Source organism: Sus scrofa, chromosome 5 (assembly GCF_054392235.1).
Source record: "Sus scrofa isolate SSC_HxYL_T2T_F1_AM1 chromosome 5, Sscrofa_HxYL_maternal_Yorkshire_Landrace_v2.0, whole genome shotgun sequence".
Taxonomy (NCBI): domain Eukaryota; kingdom Metazoa; phylum Chordata; class Mammalia; order Artiodactyla; family Suidae; genus Sus; species Sus scrofa.
In genome coordinates, this window is record NC_139387.1 from 7,047,670 (window position 1) to 7,064,564 (window position 16,895).

Genomic DNA, 16,895 nt, shown 5'->3' on the forward strand with positions numbered 1-16,895 from the left:
TCATCCACACAGCTGACTGAATGATTCTTCTCAATCATAAATCAGATCCTGTCACTTCATGGCTTAAAACCTTCCCATGGATTTTCGCTACCCCTGGAGTAAAACCCAATTTCCTACAAGCCCACCGGACTCTGGCTCCTACCTCTTGCTCAGACCTTCCTCTCATCACCTCAGCCACACCGGCCTTATTTCTTATCCTCAGATCTGTTTCAGGTGCTTTGCACACACTGCCCCTTCTACTGGAAGTCTCCTCTCCCAAAATGCAGAACAGCTGCCTTCTTAACATTTAAGTATCAGCTCCAGTGTCACATCTTCCGAGAGGCTTTTCTCGACCACTCCAGCTCAAGCCAGGCCACCTCCTCACCCCTGCTCTCTACAGCACTACCACGTTTTACCTTCCTTGCAGCACTTTAGAGCTACGACTTTCTTATTTGTCTCCTTGTTTATCTCCCCAGAACTACAACACAAGCATCACTATTCTCGTTCATTAGTACACTCTCAGGGTTAAGAACAGTGCTAGGCACATAGCGAGCTTTCAAAAAACATTTCAGGAACAGCTGGTTCAAAAGGCAACGGTATGCTTCCCAGGTCCTCAGGACGGTGATTCTACGTCCTCTGCCCAAATTTGAGATTGGACGTTTATTTACTCGTCCATTCACTCACTCACTTATTCACTCAGTTCAACTCAGCAGCTAACTATACAGGACACCTGAGAAGGTACCAGTGAACATGCAACCAGAATGAATCTGTTTTGCAATTTAAAGCAATACTTTTTTTGAACATGGAACTTTACAGAGGCACTTTTAACTTCTGCCAAATGTCACTTCTTTGTAGTCAACTGCCATTTGATTTGCATGCAGGAGGTTATGCGACTCCCCCAAGGTCACATGATGTGAACTCAGCATCCTAGTACCTCAAGGTAAAACCAAAGACCTAAGAAATGTGTCTGGAAGTGACCAACTCCTTTCATTTACCATCCAGAGCCATTTACACAAAAATTAATTTGAAAAAACAGTTCCCACTGTGGCACAGTGAGTTAAGAATCCAAATGCACTCTCAGGGCACTGCATAGGCTCGGTTTGATCCCTGGCCTGGTGCAGTGAGTTAAAGGATTCAGCAATGCTACAGTGCTTACAGCTGTGGCTCCAATTCAATCCCAGGCCTGGGAACTTCCATATGCCATGAGTGTGGCCATAAAAATAAAAATATAACAAGAGTAAAAAACTAGAGAATAAAGGTGACTTTTTAAAAACTTCACCTCCATCTTCTTTACTTTGTTTCTAATCTTCCTACCTGGTAGCAGGTACTGTCAAACAAGAGTATTTTCAACTTAAAGAGCCCTGTTCTCTGGTCACGGACCAGTAACGGTATCCTGGTTGACGGGCTGAGTCCTGATGCCAAAAGGAAGCAGTACTATTGTGTAGCTGCTAGGACCTCAGGCTTGGGGGTCAGAAACGTGCAAATTCAAATCACATCTACTACTAACTAGTAATAAAGCCCTAGACAAGTTTACTTTATTTTAATTAACAATCACATAGCACTTACTAGGTTCCAGCCAGGTTCTGAATACTTTGTCACTAAGATTATTAGGTAAGTCAGATGTACTACTGCCTTACAGGTGAGGTAACACACAGAGAGGTGAAGTAATTTGCCCAAAGTCACAGAGAATGAGTATCAGAGTCAGCATTCAAATAAAGAAGTGGGATGCCAGAACCCATGCTCTTAGCCATTACACTATGCCTCTGCTCTAATTCTGTTTAAGACAAAGCCAATAAACCTGCCATGTCTCACAGGTCACACGAGACTACTGACACACAAGTAAATGTGAGCGACTCTTGGTGGTAGTAGTAATCACCACCATTCTATTATCCACCTTATCTGTCCAGCCAAGGTCCAACTAAGAAGACCTTTGGTCTTCTCCAAGGGCGGAAGAAAAATACTTTAGCTGAGAAAGATGTCCAAGGTTCTCTGCAGCAGAATACCTGAGGACATAGCGGAAGCTCCATGAGAACAGGCGTTGTCTGCTTTTTTTTTGCTTCTCACTGTATCCTGAGCAAGCAGTGGGAACTCAGTAAACATGTGGTGAATAAAGTAGTAACATTAAATGCACAGACAGGGTTCTGACAGCGAAGGCATTACCTTCTATTACTCTGTAGCTAAATATAAAAGAGGTAAATTTATGAGGTTTTCAGAGGACAGTTGCAGCTGTAGCTGGTCATCATTTAAGACAAACTGGCTATCAGGAGGCAGTGTGGTATAACGCCCTTTATTCATCTTCGCTACATGAACAAAGAGACACACACGCAAGGTCTTTGGATTGTCTACCCCTAAAAGAGCAGGGTGGACAACAAGATGGTCATAAACAAGCACATTCTACTTTTTCACCGCTTTGTAACAATCATCCCAGCAATCTGAATGGGAGTTCCCATTGTGGTTCAGTGGTAACGAATCCAGCCAGTATCCATGAGGATGCAGGTTCGATCCCTGGCCTCACTCAGTGGGTTGTGGATCTGGTGTTATGAGCTGTGATGTGGGTCACAGACAAGGCTTGTTGCATGTACTGCTGTGGCCAACAGCTGCAGCTCCGATTTGACCCCTAGCCTGGGAACTTCCATATGCCACACATGTGGCCCATAAAGCAAAAAAGAAACCTGAATGGAAACCAATCACCAAGTACTTCACATAAATGTTTGTCAAAGGAGAAAATCCCCAACTGACAGAAGGGGAAACTGAGATTCAGTTCCCAAGTTCAAGATCACTTGGTCAGGGTAGAATATGAACTATGGGAGTTCTCCTGTGGAGCAGCTGGTTAAAGATCCAGTGTTGCTATTGCAGTGGCGTGGGTTGCTGCTGCGGCATGGGTTCAATCCCTGGCCCAGGAAATTCTGCAGGTGTGGCCAAAAAAAAGAATACAACCTGTGGTACTGGTATGGTCCAGATCTCTTTCTGTAGGGGTCTAATGGTCATGCTTTCCAAAATCCTGTGTCAGTTCAAAAATACTGTGATATCAGTCCTCTCTTCCAGGCTCAACAGATCTGTAATAATTTATCTTTTCAAACAATCTTGCCCAGATTCACTACAGATGGGACAGCAAGATCAGCAAGAAACAACTACTTCCACATTGTTAACTTGGAGAAACAAAAAAATCTAAGAGAAAATTTGGACAAATCCTTGTCTTTGCCCAGAATTGAGAGACCCTAAGTATTTTAAGATAAATGATTTCCCTTTAAACCATATGGTTTAAATTTTAGCAATGTAACTTTAAAAAAAAAAAAAAAACTTCTGACAACACAATACTTTCTGAGAGTACAGTACACTACTTCTTTTTAAATTCTGCAATAATAGTTGTGCTACTTGATCCAATGTAGATTCACAAATTTAAATGTAAAAGGTTGTCGGAGAATGCTTGCTTGATTTTTTATTAACGAAATACGTTCTTGACATTGAACCTTTGAGTGTAACATCTTCCTAGGGTTGTCAAGTCAGGAGTGAAAAAAAAAGAAATGGCAGTCAGTCAATCTTCTAGATGGTTCAAAAGAGGACAGTCAAGGTCAAACTGTTGAGTCTCTTTTACCCTCCCCATCTAGTAACTGAAAAGCAACTGATTGTGAGCTCAAAATACGCCATTCTGGAACTCCCACAAATACAAATGTCAGCTCCAGGACCACACTCTGGCTCAAAAAGTTCTGTGAGGGCAGGCTGAAAGGGACAAGGAGAATGGGGAGTAGTAGGGCAGATGCTCAGGCCACAGCACTTTGGTAAGACTCAGAGAGCAGAACTTTTACCTGTTTTCTAACAGCGTCATCACCTATCAAATAAAAATAATCATCTCCAGAAATGATGATATGAATCAAACGATGTGGTGAGGAATTAAGTCTTGCAATCTTGTGCAAAGCTGAGAGACTACTGTCATCATTACTATTTGCTACATCTGGGCACGGAACCCACCCCCTCGAATTCTTGGGTACATGTTCCGCAGGATCCCCACAAGATGGAATAGGTCATAGTTTTTTTTTTCCCCCCCCCTACAGACTCCATGTTTGGCAACCGTAGATGCACCTGGCTAGCAACTCTGTGCTACTGAGATGAAAAGTGAGGCCTTCAGGCTCTGGGCCTAGCGCGCTTACCAACCACCGCGCCCCCCAGTCACCTTGTCCTCACCTTGAGGAACGGGGGAGGAAAAAAAAAAAAAAAAAAAAAAGCCTTACGGGGGAAGAAACTGCGGTCCTCAAAAATGAGAAAGACGTGCCTCCACTCTTCACCCGGCCGCCGCTTCTTAGGCCCTTGCTTCCAGCGGGGCGGGGACAGGGCTGAGAGCTGACTGAGCCGGGGACGCCCTGACCTCGGGCGCCAGAGGAGCGGGTATTTGCGCTGGGCCCGCGCAAGGGACAGGTACGCGAAAAGTCGGCCGGAGGTCAGGCCCGCCTCGCCTTGCCTTGCCCATAGCCGCAAGCGCAGAAAGAGGTACCCCGCCCCCGTAAACCTAGAGGGCTCTCGGTTCGCTCACCTGCAGCCGGGTCACCAGTAGGCTGTAAGGCGCCATTTTGTGCACTGACAAAGATGAGGTCGCTTGAAAGTGACGTGACACGCGGCTTATTTAAGGCCTTCGGTGAGGGGCGTGACCTGAGGAGAAACGCGTCACGCTGAAGGCGTTCCCGCGAGCGACGTGGGCGGAGCTCCAGAGTCAACCTGGGAATTGGGAGAGAGCTGCCTAAAAAGTTGGGGTAGTAAATACCCGGCACAAAGATATCAAAGTGCAAATTTCGTCTTTGCGCTCTGCAACTTGTCCCTCCCATTCAAATCTGGGAAAGTTTTTTTTTTTTTTTTCCCTAAATGACCCGCACACCCCTACCAAGACCTGACTCCCCCACTGCCAACGGGAATTCGTCTTCGGAATTTAAGTGCTTTGATCACGCGAGAACGAGCGGGGCTTGGTGCAGAGATTGCAAACGCTGATGGACGCCTAGAGAACCAATCAGGGCGACCAGGAGGCAGGAACAATCAGGGTTAAAGGTCTGGCGGAAGCTCCCTAAGCTTCCGGTGGTTTGAGCGCGAGCGATGGCTAAGCATCACCCGGACTTGATTTTTTGCCGCAAGCAGGCTGGTGTTGGTGAGACGGTCTTCTGCCCCCGGCTGTTTGGGTGGGGATGGTATTAGGACCTTAAGAGTCCGGGGTTCCCATTACTCCTTTAGGGTGTTGCTTCGGAGGCGCCCCGTTTCCCGCCTCGCCGCCGGTAGTGTAGGAGCGCGTGGGTTTGTGGGCTCAGATGAAAGGGGGGCGGGGGCGCGCGTGCTGAGAGCTGGAGAGGGGCTGCGGAGATAGAGAAATTCTCAGTTTTCCCAGGACCTGGGAGGTCTTACGAGGGTGCGGATTTGGTTCGGATTGAAGTTTATGAGAATACGATGGTTAAGACCTCTCAGGGCTCACTGCAGACCCTGTACCTGTCCCCAACTCAAGCTCGAGGCTTTTGTCCCCTCTTCTAAACCTTAATCCTAATTGTACTCTTTATCACCTTTGATCTTGCAGCCATTGGAAGACTGTGTGAAAAATGTGAGTGGAACACGCTTCTCCAAACAGCCCACCCCTCCCACTCAGCTTCTATAGTGGCAGCAACGGACATTTTCAGCGGTGCCACGAAGAGGGCTTTGGATAGACATGATTGGAAGCATGTTAATACAAAGCCAGACTGCAACTAAAGGCCACCTTCCCGCTCCAACTTGTACATTTTAGGCACTGTATTTAGGTTTTGACAAAACCTCTAGCTTTGGACCAGAAGTAGCATGACCCTGCCCCCAACACACACAGCATTCTGCCAGTCAATTATATAGACTTATCTACCGACTGCTATTCTAAGCCCTTTATATTAATTGATTAGCTTTCCTATGTGTTGGGGAGATTGAGAAATGGACGCTAGGTAAACCAATTTTATAATGCCAAAATAGAGGGCTAAAGTCACTGTCAGAAGGACATAGTGTTTTTACCCATAGCAGGAAGAGGACCTGAGGTACTTGCAAGTGGGCGTAATTCAACCTCTTTTCCTTACAGGTGATGGCAAGTGTGTGATCTGTGACTCCTACGTGCGTCCCTGCACCCTGGTGCGCATATGTGACGAGTGTAACTATGGCTCTTACCAGGGGCGCTGTGTGATCTGCGGAGGCCCGGGAGTTTCAGATGCCTATTATTGTAAGGAGTGCACCATCCAGGAGAAGGATGTGAGTGTATACTAAGCTTTTCCTCTGATCTTTCCTTTCGTTTAGGAACACTTGGCCATCCACAGCAGACTCCTATGGTCAGGAGATGGCTGTTCAGCCAGTCACCTAGGTTATAATTTTCAAGTTCTGTAAACCAAACTGGGTGTACTCCAACAAAAGGTAGTTATTTTGCATCAAGTACACAAAGGCGAGAAAAGCAAATTTTTGTCAACACTGGCAATTTGATGTCTTTCTCTCTCTCTTTTTTTTTTTTTTTTTGGCTGTGTCCACATGTGGACGCTCCCAGGCCAGGGATGAACCATGCTGCTGTTGTGGCCTGTGCCACAGCTACGGCAATGCCAGATCCTTAACCTACTGCACCACAAAGGAACTTTCTCTCTCTTTTTTTTTTTTCCCCCCAGAAACTATGCTGCATTTTTAAATCATACCACAGTGCATGATGTGCAGAAGTCACTAATTTGTGCTACCATTAAGGAACGTTAGGGTAGATGTGATGACTTTTGAATTTGGGACAGTTCAAGTTCATTTCAGCTCTGAGTGGCTAGAGAGTGCCTTTGGTTGATTTTGCAGAATTGATTGTAATTCTTGCTCATGGCATTTTTGCCCCTTGACATTTTTTTGGTGCCAGTGGCTTTTTTTTTTTTTTTTTTTTGCTATTTCTTTGTGCCGCTCCCGTGGCATATGGAAGTTCCCAGGCTAGGGGTCAAATCGGAGCTGTAGCCACTGGCCTACGCCAGAGCCACAGCAACGCAGGATCCGAGCCGCCTCTGCAACCTACACCACAGCTCGTGGCAACGCCGGATCCTTAACCCACTGAGCAAGGGCAGGGATCGAACCCGCATCCTCATGGTTCCTAGTCAGATTCGTTAACCACTGCACCACGACGGGAACTCCGGTGCCAGTGGCTATTTATTCAACTCTTTGAGCCAGGATAGAGGGCTTGTAGATCTATTCCAAAAGCAGGCTTGGGGTAGGGGAGGTTAATCAGCTTTTATTCATATGACACAATAAATAAAAGGAAATGTGATATAGTACCAGTAGACTATTTATTATAAGGTATCTGGTTACCTAATCTAGGATAAGGCATGAGATAAAATATTTCTTAATTTTTCCTTGTGCAAAGAATAGGTAGTTTCTATGTGGGTATTATCTTCCATATTCTTCACAGTAACTTTGTTAAATAGGGATTATTACTATCCCCCTTTTACAGTCTGTCCTGCAGCTAATAAGGGGCAAGCCCCGGCTGTCTGTCTAAACCTGGTGATAGCTGCAATACACCTTATGGTCCTTTTGGTGGGATGTGCCTGGTTGACGAGAAGCAACTCAGCAATCTTTACATTTGGATCCTGTCTACCTTTAATAAGTGGGACATGTCACACCAAATAAAACTTTTTTTTTACACCATTAAGTCTTCTCTTATTTAGGGAGATGAGAAAGATCATAAAGTACCAAAGACAAATTTTCCCTTGGTGATGTGAACATTCTCCTGTCCTAAACTCTGATTTGTGTTTACTTTTGATTGTCATATCATACCTGTTTGATCTGATCCACCAGGTAGATTACACTCCCTTTACAGAAAGAAGCTTGGTTTTTGTGTTTGTCTCCCCTTTTCCTCAGTTCAAAGTATAATCCCTGCGTGTATTGTAGTATGGTCCACATTTTTGTCGCTACCCCTGTAAGTCATCCGTAAGCGTTCCCCCTACAGGGTGTCTGGTACATAGTAGGTGTTTGGTACTTATTTAAAGTCTCTATATATTCTATGGTGAGACAAGAGCACTGGAGAGAAAATAAAAACTGTCCTTAAACTAGCTAAAACTAGTGGAAGAGTCCATTAAGGACAACATTCTCTGGAACTTCTGCATGGTTGTAGCTAGAGTGTTTTGTTGTTATAGGTGTTTGTTTGTTTAGGGCCACACCCACAGCACATGGAAGTTCTCAGGCTAGGGGTCAAATCGGAGCTGCATCTGCGACCTGCGCCACAACTCATTGGCAACACTGGCTCCTTAACCCACTGAGCGAGGCCAGGGATCAAACCCACGTCTTCATGGATACTAATTGGGTTCATTAACCAACGAGCCACGATGGGAACTCTGTTTTGTTAGGGTTTTTTGGTCCACATCCCCGGCATTTCGAAGTTCCTGGGCCAGGGATCAAACCTGCACTATAGCAGTGACAACATTGGATCTTTAACCCACTGAGCCACCAAGGAACTCTTGTGACTAGAGTTCTCATCAGGCATGTGCTTGCAACCAGAAAGTGCTTAATAAATGTTAATTGCTGTCTGACTCGTCCGCAAGTAGTGTGTGACCTGATATCTTTAGTTCCTTATGCCTCATTCTGTCGCTGAGAATTATTCTAGATTCACCACTTTTCCTACTTCACATTATACAGGAATGTTCTGAGGACATTTGATATGGCATCTACCTCACATTTACTCAGCAGTAGTTTCCAAAGAACACAAAACAGTCCAGGGACATGCTCCAGCCTCTCAGCCTTACAGATCTTCATGTAGATTAAGTGCCTAACACTTTGCTGTGCAGAAATCTTCCTACGGCCAAAGCACCCCCCATGATTGTTCTCTTCCTGCAGTTTCCATAATTTACAGGGGAATTAGACCAGTAAACTAAGCTGGGTGTTCTCTGTAGCTTCTCAAAGCCTCAAGAATACTCAGGAGTCAGGGACAATATGTGTGGGCATTGCTGCCAGAGAACCAATTTGTAGCTTAGATTGTGGCATCGTAGTGATCTCCTTTCACGCCTGACTCTTTTACCTAACCATTTTCCTCAACTCTCCCAGCCAGAAAACACATATTTTTAGAGCTCTTGCTATGGCTCCAGGTACTGTGCTGGACATTCTTTTTTGTTTGTTTTTTGTTTTTAGGGCCAGCCTGCAGCTTGTGGAAGCTCCCTGGCTAGGTGTCAAATTACAGCTACAACTCCAGGCCTACACCACAGCCACAGCAACATAGGATCTGAGCCACATCTGTGAACTATACCACACCTCACAGCAATGCCAAATACTTAACCCACTGAGCAAGGCCAGGGATCGAACCTCAGTCCTGATGGATCCTAGTTGGGTTGTCACCACTGAGCCATGACAGGAACTCCTGTGCTGGACATTCTTCCCCAGAAGTTCTGTATCATACAGATGAAGAAATGAATGGCTTAGAGATATTAAGCAGCTTAGTCCAAGGTCACGTGATTAGTAAGTGGCAGATAAAGGATTAGAATCCTGATCTAACTCACTGATTCTCAACTTTTTTCCACTATCCCGCCCTCCTAAGGAGAAAAGTTAAAATCTAATTTAAATTAAAATTTCTCCCGGGAGTTCCCGTCAGAAGTTCCCGTCGTGGTGCAGTGGTTAACGAATCCAACTAGGAACCATGAGGTCGCGGGTTCGATCCCTGCCCTTGCTCAGTGGGTTAACGATCCGGCGTTGCCGTGAGCTGTGGTGAAGGTTGCAGACTCGGCTCGGATCCCTCGTTGCTGTGGCTCTGGCGTAGGCCGGTGGCTACAGCTCCGATTCAACCCCTAGCCTGGGAACCTCCATATGCCGCGGGATCGGCCCAAGAAATAGCAACAACAACAACAAGAGACAAAAAGACAAAAGACAAAAAAAAAAAAAATTTCTCCCTAACAAGGGGAATTAAACACTAAGGATTAAGATTTTGCCGGGTAGGGCTGAGCTTTAGATCACAAACCACTATAATGTCAGAGATGTTGTCATCCACATGGAAGTTAAATGGTTAACTCAGTGCTTACTCTAACCCCTCCCTCACTGTAGTGCTCTTCTCAGGGTGGGTGGTTAAGGAGTCCTTCTCCCCATTTAAGTGAACAGCAAAGCCTTTAGACAGATGCAAAAAATATTTGATACTTTTCAAAATTAATTCACACGTTTACTCTTCAACTTCCTAAACCATAGGGAAGTTTTGGTTCTTGCCCATGGGATGCCCTTTTTTTTTTTTTTTTTTTTTTGTCTTTTTGCTATTTTTTGGGCTGCTCCTGCGGCATATGGAGGTTCCCAGGCTAGGGGTCCAGTCGGAGCTGTAACCACCGGCCTACGCCAGAGCCACAGCAACGCGGGATCCAAGCCGTGTCTGCAACCTACACCACAGCTCACGGCAACACTGGATCATTAACCCACTGAGCAAGGCCAGGGATCGAACCCGAAACTTCCTGGTTCCTAGTTGGATTCGTTAACCACTGCGCCACGACGGGAACTCCTCTGGGGCTTTATAAACACTGACCTGACACTCTACAGTTGGGGGATACAAATCCAGACTGAATGGCTCGCCCACAGTCACGCAAGTTACTAAGGCATAGTAAGCCTACAGAGGCTGTCATCATACCATAGGACTTCATAGCAACCCTAAAGGGCTCAGAGCATTGTCATGTTTAATAGCCAGCACCTTGGGCTGAGAGAGGCAGCTGTTCCTGCGTCTGTACCTGACTCTCAGTACAGATTACATCACCTAGCAAGCAATTGATGGGGCTGGCCCATAGCCTGGCTCCCTCAGCTTACTGAGCTCTGCAGATAGTAGTTCTCAACACAATACATGATACTTGTTTTCTAGAAAATAATGAAATTTAGTGTTGGCTTTGTGTGTTTTCAGAGAATTTTGTAAGGTGTTGATATCAGTCCCCAAAAAGAGAAATCAACTGAATTAGAAATGAGATGTCTAAGGACTTGATTCATTGGTTCTTTCTATAGCCCAGTGTCACAGGAAGCAACCACCTTTCACTTTGTTTTTTTAAGATTTTTATTTTTTCCATTGTAGTTGATTACAATCTTCTGTCAATTTCTACTGTACAGCAAAGTGACCCAGTTGTACATATATATTCTTTTTCTCACATTATCTTCCATCATGTTCCATCACAAGTAACCAGATAAAGTTGCCTGTACTAAACAGCAGGATAACATTGTTTATCCACTCCAAATGCAGTAGTTTGCATCTATTAACCCAGACTCCCAGGCCATCCCACTCCCACTCCCTCCCCCTCCCCCTTGGCAACCACAAGTCTTTTCTCCATGTCCATGAGTTTCTTTTCTGTGGAAAGATTCATTTGTGGTGTATATTAGATTCCAGATATAAGTGATATCATATGGTATTTGTCTTTCTCTTTCTGACATACTTCACTTAGTATGAGAGTCTCTAATTCCATCCATGTTGCTGCTACAAATGGCATTAATTTGTTCTTTATGGCTGAGTAGTATTCCATTGTGTATATGTACCACATCTTCTTAATCCAATCGTCTGTCGATGGACATTTGGGTTGTTTCCCTATCTTGGCTATTGTGAATAGTGCTGCAGTTAACATAGGGGTTCATGTATCTTTTTCAATGAAAGTTTTGTCCAGATATATGCCCAAGAGTGGGATTGCTGAGTCATATGGTAGTTCTATATTCAGTTTTTTGTGGTACCTCCATACTTTTTTCCATAGTGGTTGTACTAGTTTACATTCCCGCCAACAGTGAAGGAGGGTTCCCTTTTCTTCACATCCTTTCCAGCATTTGTTGTTTGTTGACTTGTTAATGATGGCTACTCTTGACTGGTGTGAGGTGGTACCTCATTGTTTTGATTTGCATTTCTCTGATAATTAGGTGATGTTGAGCATTTTTTCATGTACTTATTGGCCATCTGTATATCCTCTTCGGAGAAATGTCTATTCAGGTCTTTTGCCCATTTTTCATTTGGATTGTTGGGGTTTTTTTTTTTTTTTTTTTTTTGCTGTTGTTTGTATATTTTAGAGGTTAAGCCCTTGTCAGTTGCGTCATTTGAAACTTTTCTTCCATTCCTTAGATTGTCTTTTTGGTTTTTTTATGGTTTCCTTTGCTGTACAAAACCACCTCACTTTCGATGTTTAATAAAAGTCATCAGATCTAGGAAGATTTCTTCCAGTAGCAACTCTCCCAGTTTTCCTCCCTCATCCAAAATCAACTAAAGCAGTCATCATTTCCTGCAGAACACAGCTTCCCAGGTGCTTCACTGAAACTTACACCTGCGAAGTGGCCAGGGGAGCATGTCATTACAGGTCAGGATGTGGACTCTCAACAGCCATGTCTAGCACAGGAGCACTTTTCCCCCAAGACCATGTGTCAAATTAAGTGAATTAATAAGGACACATCAAACTCAGTATTCTGTGATATGTAAAATGCAAGGTACTCTTTCCTTAAGTCTAGTTTTCTCTCCTTGGTGTTCTGTCCTTTCTTAGGACAGTGAAAGGGAGCTAGAGAGCTTGGTCTTTTTTTTTTTTCTCTTTTTCTTTTTCTTTTTTGGCTTCCCCATGGCACATGGAGTTTCTGGGCCAGGGATCAGATCCAAGCCACAGTTGTGGCCTACACTGTGGCCGTGGCAACCCCAGATCATTTAACCCACTGTGCCCGGCTGGGGATCAAACCTGCATCCTGGCACTGCAGAGATGCCTCTGATCCTGTTGAGTCACAGCAGGAACTCCTTGATCTTTAGATGGTCATGACCATATTGTCCCTCTCACTTGGAGAAAATCCTTTGGACACCTTACAGATTTTTAGCTTCTACTTCAACTGTATCAAATTAGCAACAAAAGAGTCAACATTCTAGGTGCTTGGTAAATACTTGATCGAATAGGATAACTGAACTAGTAAGATCAATGGCTAAACTGTTAATCCAAAAGTTTTTTATCTTAAATTCCTTCAAATTCAAGCTCAGAGACTTAACGTCTTCTCTCTTCTGTTTTCCAGCGAGATGGCTGCCCAAAGATTGTCAATTTGGGGAGCTCTAAGACAGATCTCTTCTATGAACGCAAAAAATACGGCTTCAAGAAAAGGTGATTGGTGGGTTGCCTCTTTCTCCCCCCCCCCCCCAAGCTGCTGCAGCTGCCAGAAGAAATACCTACTACTGCCAGCAGAAAGGGAGTGGCGCCCAGCGCATCACCTGAATTGCCTGTGAAGACCTTGGCACCTTTCCACCTCTTCCTCTTCTCACCCAGACGTGGCAGGAATGGAAAACAGATTCTTCACAGGACACTCTGGCAGACTGTACCCGAAAAATTGGATAGATTAGTTCATGGTGTCCCTTGAATTCATGAAGCAAGGCTGTGTTACCCATATCGAAAAGTCCTCTGCACCAAAAGCTCTAACACGGAGTGGTATTTCCGTCTTCTGTTGGAGGCCTTGACCATAGTGCCCTCTGCAGTGAGAAGCCTGTCTCTGCAGCAGCTCTGACGGTGGTCGTCCTCGGTGAACAAGAGCAGCGCACGGGGAGTCTCAGAACAGCACATGTGGGCATTTCACCTTGTAACATTTACCATGCGCTTCCGGCTCATGTTATTTTTCTTCTAAGAAATTGGAAACCCTTTCTTTTGCTATTGTATCAATAAAGTAGCTGTTTATTTTCTGGAAGTCATTCCCTTCCCAATTTTAACTCTAGGAATTAATTTTAGTCACCCAGGAATCTGTGATTCAAAATAGAGGGACCCGGATTCATTAAGCAGCTTGTTCTCTTAGTACCACTGGCAGCAATGCAAAACTACCCATGCCTTTTATCATAAGGTAAACTAAAGTTGTTTTTAGAAACTTGCTATTTTTACTTGTCAAACTTTAATTGATGAAATGGATTCCACTAATGGTCAAGGGAATGAGACAAATATATTCAAATCAGTGAGTTAGGGGAACTAAACTTGATTTGCTTTATAAAGTACATACATACTCACATTAAGGATATGGGGGGTTAGGGGAATTTTTTTTTTGGTCATGGTTTTAAGAAAATTCAAATTGAGGTGTACCTGCATGTCTACAAGGGGCAATAAGCACATTATTCTGAGGAAGCACATTCATAATTTGAGACTTCCAGCCAATTAAGTCTTTGACACTTTGGATTTGGAAAAGGTTGAGTCCTGCAGATTGCAGGGGCCTGGCCCAAGGTTACACTGCAACTTAGTGGCAGAGCCAGGGAACGAGATGAGAATCTTCTTGGGGTTTTGTCTTGAATCAACAAAACTTATTTATGATGTACTGAGTATCCAGAATAGAATTAAGATAATCTCTGCCTTCAAGGAATTTAGTAAGCTTGCCAGAAACAACTCAGTGTAACCCAGGGGACGCATAAGGAAGGGTTCTGGGCGGTGCCCGGTGCACCTCAGGAAGGCTAGGGAAAGTCCATAGCCAGAGGGTGCCCCGTGGGCTCCTTTCAGTTCCTCAAACTGCCTTTTGCCTTCCTGCCTCGGTGCTTTTTACCTTTTACATCTAAAGCTCTGCTTCCCTTCTGCTCAGCTAACTCCTACTCTTGCTTCAGACTGCAGCTAAGTAGCTCCTTAAAGATGCCTCTCCTGACCCCCAATCTGTGTTCCCCCTGTTACACTCCCACGTAGCACCGTGAGCATTTTGCTTATAGCATTTGGTAATTATTGACTCGCATCCACTAGACTGTTCCATGACAGTAGGAAGCAAGTCTCTTCTGCCCAGCAGGTAGCAGGTGTTCAGTATTGAGTGAATAATTGAAATCATAGAAACCAGGTAATAAAGTGGGTTTTGAAGGCTGTGTTAGGACCTACAGGCAAAGGTGGTGGGGAAGACAGGGCCATTGTATGAGAGAAAAACAATTCGAACAGGGTGATGTGTCTGGAGAGTCTGAGCAGTTCTAAAGCTTCAGGTGAATTATGGCAGATCAAGAGCTGCTAGATTGTTTTCAGAATATAACTAGAATCTGTCACTGATTCTGCAGTAACTTTAATGTGTAATATAAGTTAAAATGTTTTGCTTTGCTAAACGAGTCAATTTAAAATTTTTGTTTTATACATTGCTGGGGCTGTGGTGTAGGCCAGCAGCTGCAGCTCTGATTAGACCCCTAGCCTGGGAACCTCTATATGCTGCGGTATGGCCCTAAAAAGTGGGGGGGGGGGGAGTTTTTTTGTTTATTAACCAGTTGGTCCACAACTTGCATCTACAAATGTTTGAAAAGCTACTACTTAGTTTCAGCAAAGCACCACCTTAATTGTGCCCCATGGACCTCCGTGTGTACACCTCTAGAGGGTCTTGTAAAGGAGCTTAAAATTAATACCCGATAGGATTTCCACACTGATCAGCCACAGGGCAAGTTCATCCTCAGCCCAGCGAATTCCACTCAACTCTGTCCCTCTATCACCTAACTTTATAATCCCATTCTCAATTCCTTCACTTTCAGAGGCCAAGAGAATGATACAATGAATAAGAATAACTTAGATAAAATACATGGCAAGTTCAAATCCTTAGTGTCTGGTCTAGACTTTAGAATAAACTCTTTTCATTTTAAAAACTAGAATAATGGGAAGTTCCTATTGTGGCTTAGTAGTTAACAAACCCAACTAGTATCCACGAAGATGCGTGTTCAATCCCTGGCTTCACTCAGTAGGTTAAGGATCCTGCATTGCTGTGGCCTTGGTGCAGGTCACACCAGCTGTAGCTCCGACCTGATCCTTAGCCTGGAAACTTCCATATGCCATGGGTGCAACCCTAAAAAGACAAAAAAAAAAAAAAAATTGGAATAATGATAGTACCAGAGTTCCTTGGTGACTCAGTAGGTTACGGATCCAGTGATATAACTGCTGTGGCTCAGAACACTGCTGTGGCGGGGTTCAGTCCTTGACCTGGGAACTTCTGCATGCTGAAAGCACAGCCAGAAAACCCCAGTAATGACAGTACCAAATTCTCTGTTGGGGAAAATATCACTTTGAGTCCCCATTGTGGCTCATCTATAACAAACCTAACTAGTATCCATGAGGATGCAGGTTCTGTACCTGGCCTCACTCAGTGGGTTAAGGATCTGGCGTTGCCCAAAGCTGTAGTATAGGTCTCATACTCAGCTCAGATCCCATGTTGCTGTGGTTGGGGTGTAGGCCAGCAACTGCAGCTCCCATTCAACCCCTAGCCAGGGAACTTCCTTAGGTGCCACCCTAAGAAAAAAAAAAAAAAATTATTGAGTCCTTTTACCTCTCCCTCCACTGCAGCCACTCAAAACACTTACTATAGGAGTTCCCGTGTGGCTTCGTGAGTTAAGGATCTGGTGCTATCACTGCACTGGCCCAGGTCGCTGCTATGGTATGGGTTCAATCCCTAACCCAGGAACTTCTGCCTGGCACAAGCATGGCCAAAAACAAACACACCCACACTACACTGAAGAGAAAAGGGGGCTGCAAATTCAAGAGTCTGGGTAATTAATGTAAGTGATTAAAAGGGAGAGGTGTAAGAATAGCCCAAACATGATGATAATTCGTATGTGGCCCTCGACCTCAGCGTCTGGGGGACCATACAGAGTGGTAGGGACCAGGGAAACAGAATGCAAAGGTAACCAGCTGCTATTCAACTCCAGATAATTGCCAGCTTGAATGCCCAGTGTTAGCAGATTTTTTTGAGGGGGGAGGGTCTTTTTAGGGCCATACCTGCAGCATATGGAAGTTCCCTGGCCAAGGGAGGGGTCCAAAAAGAGCTGTAGCCACTGGCTCTACACCACAGCCCCATGAATACCAGATTCCAGATCCAAGCCTTGTCTGCAACCTACACCACAGCTCACCACAACACCTGATCCTTAACCCACTGAGCAGGGCCAGGGATTGAACCCACATCCTCATGGATAGTAGTCAGGTTCATTACCGCAGAGCCATAGTGGAATTCCACCAGATCTTTTAAATTTAGGACAAGTGGCAAATTAAGATATTTTTGCACAATCT

General features: G+C 44.7%; 2 protein-coding genes across 4 annotated transcripts in view; one reads left to right on the forward strand and one right to left on the reverse strand.

The window, feature by feature from the left end:
• ACO2 (aconitase 2) overlaps positions 1-4,572 on the reverse strand; it is a 56,881-nt gene extending 52,309 nt beyond the window's left edge. Inside the window, exon 1 of one of the 2 annotated variants that reach the window (XM_085024737.1) lies at positions 4,209-4,572. Coding sequence is in view for 1 of the 2 variants with exons in the window: in NM_213954.2 (NP_999119.2) it covers positions 4,508-4,543 (36 nt within the window). In the remaining variant the exon portion in view is untranslated. 2 annotated transcript variants of the gene reach the window in all.
• Positions 4,573-5,028: 456 nt separating this feature from the next.
• PHF5A (PHD finger protein 5A) lies at positions 5,029-13,593 on the forward strand. 2 transcript variants are annotated; one of them, XM_021091456.2, is made up of 4 exons: positions 5,029-5,110; positions 5,528-5,551; positions 6,047-6,213; positions 12,934-13,593. In XM_021091456.2, exons 1-4 carry the CDS (start codon positions 5,059-5,061, stop codon positions 13,021-13,023), a joined length of 333 nt encoding a protein of 110 aa, XP_020947115.1. In that variant the 5' UTR covers positions 5,029-5,058; the 3' UTR covers positions 13,024-13,593. The 2 variants fall into 2 exon arrangements, with proteins under 2 accessions (XP_020947115.1, XP_020947116.1); XM_021091457.2 differs by lacking the exon at positions 12,934-13,593 and adding an exon at positions 7,424-7,617.
• Positions 13,594-16,895: the final 3,302 nt, after the last annotated feature.

Bases quoted from the DNA above. Each gene is read 5' to 3' on its own strand.
- PHF5A (XM_021091456.2), top strand. From the start codon at position 5,059: ATGGCTAAGCATCACCCGGACTTGATTTTTTGCCGCAAGCAGGCTGGT. The intron at 5,111-5,527 runs GTGAGACGGTCT...TTGATCTTGCAG, and splicing joins CCGCAAGCAGGCTGGTGTTG to CCATTGGAAGACTGTGTGAA. The intron at 5,552-6,046 runs GTGAGTGGAACA...TTTTCCTTACAG, and splicing joins TGGAAGACTGTGTGAAAAAT to GTGATGGCAAGTGTGTGATC.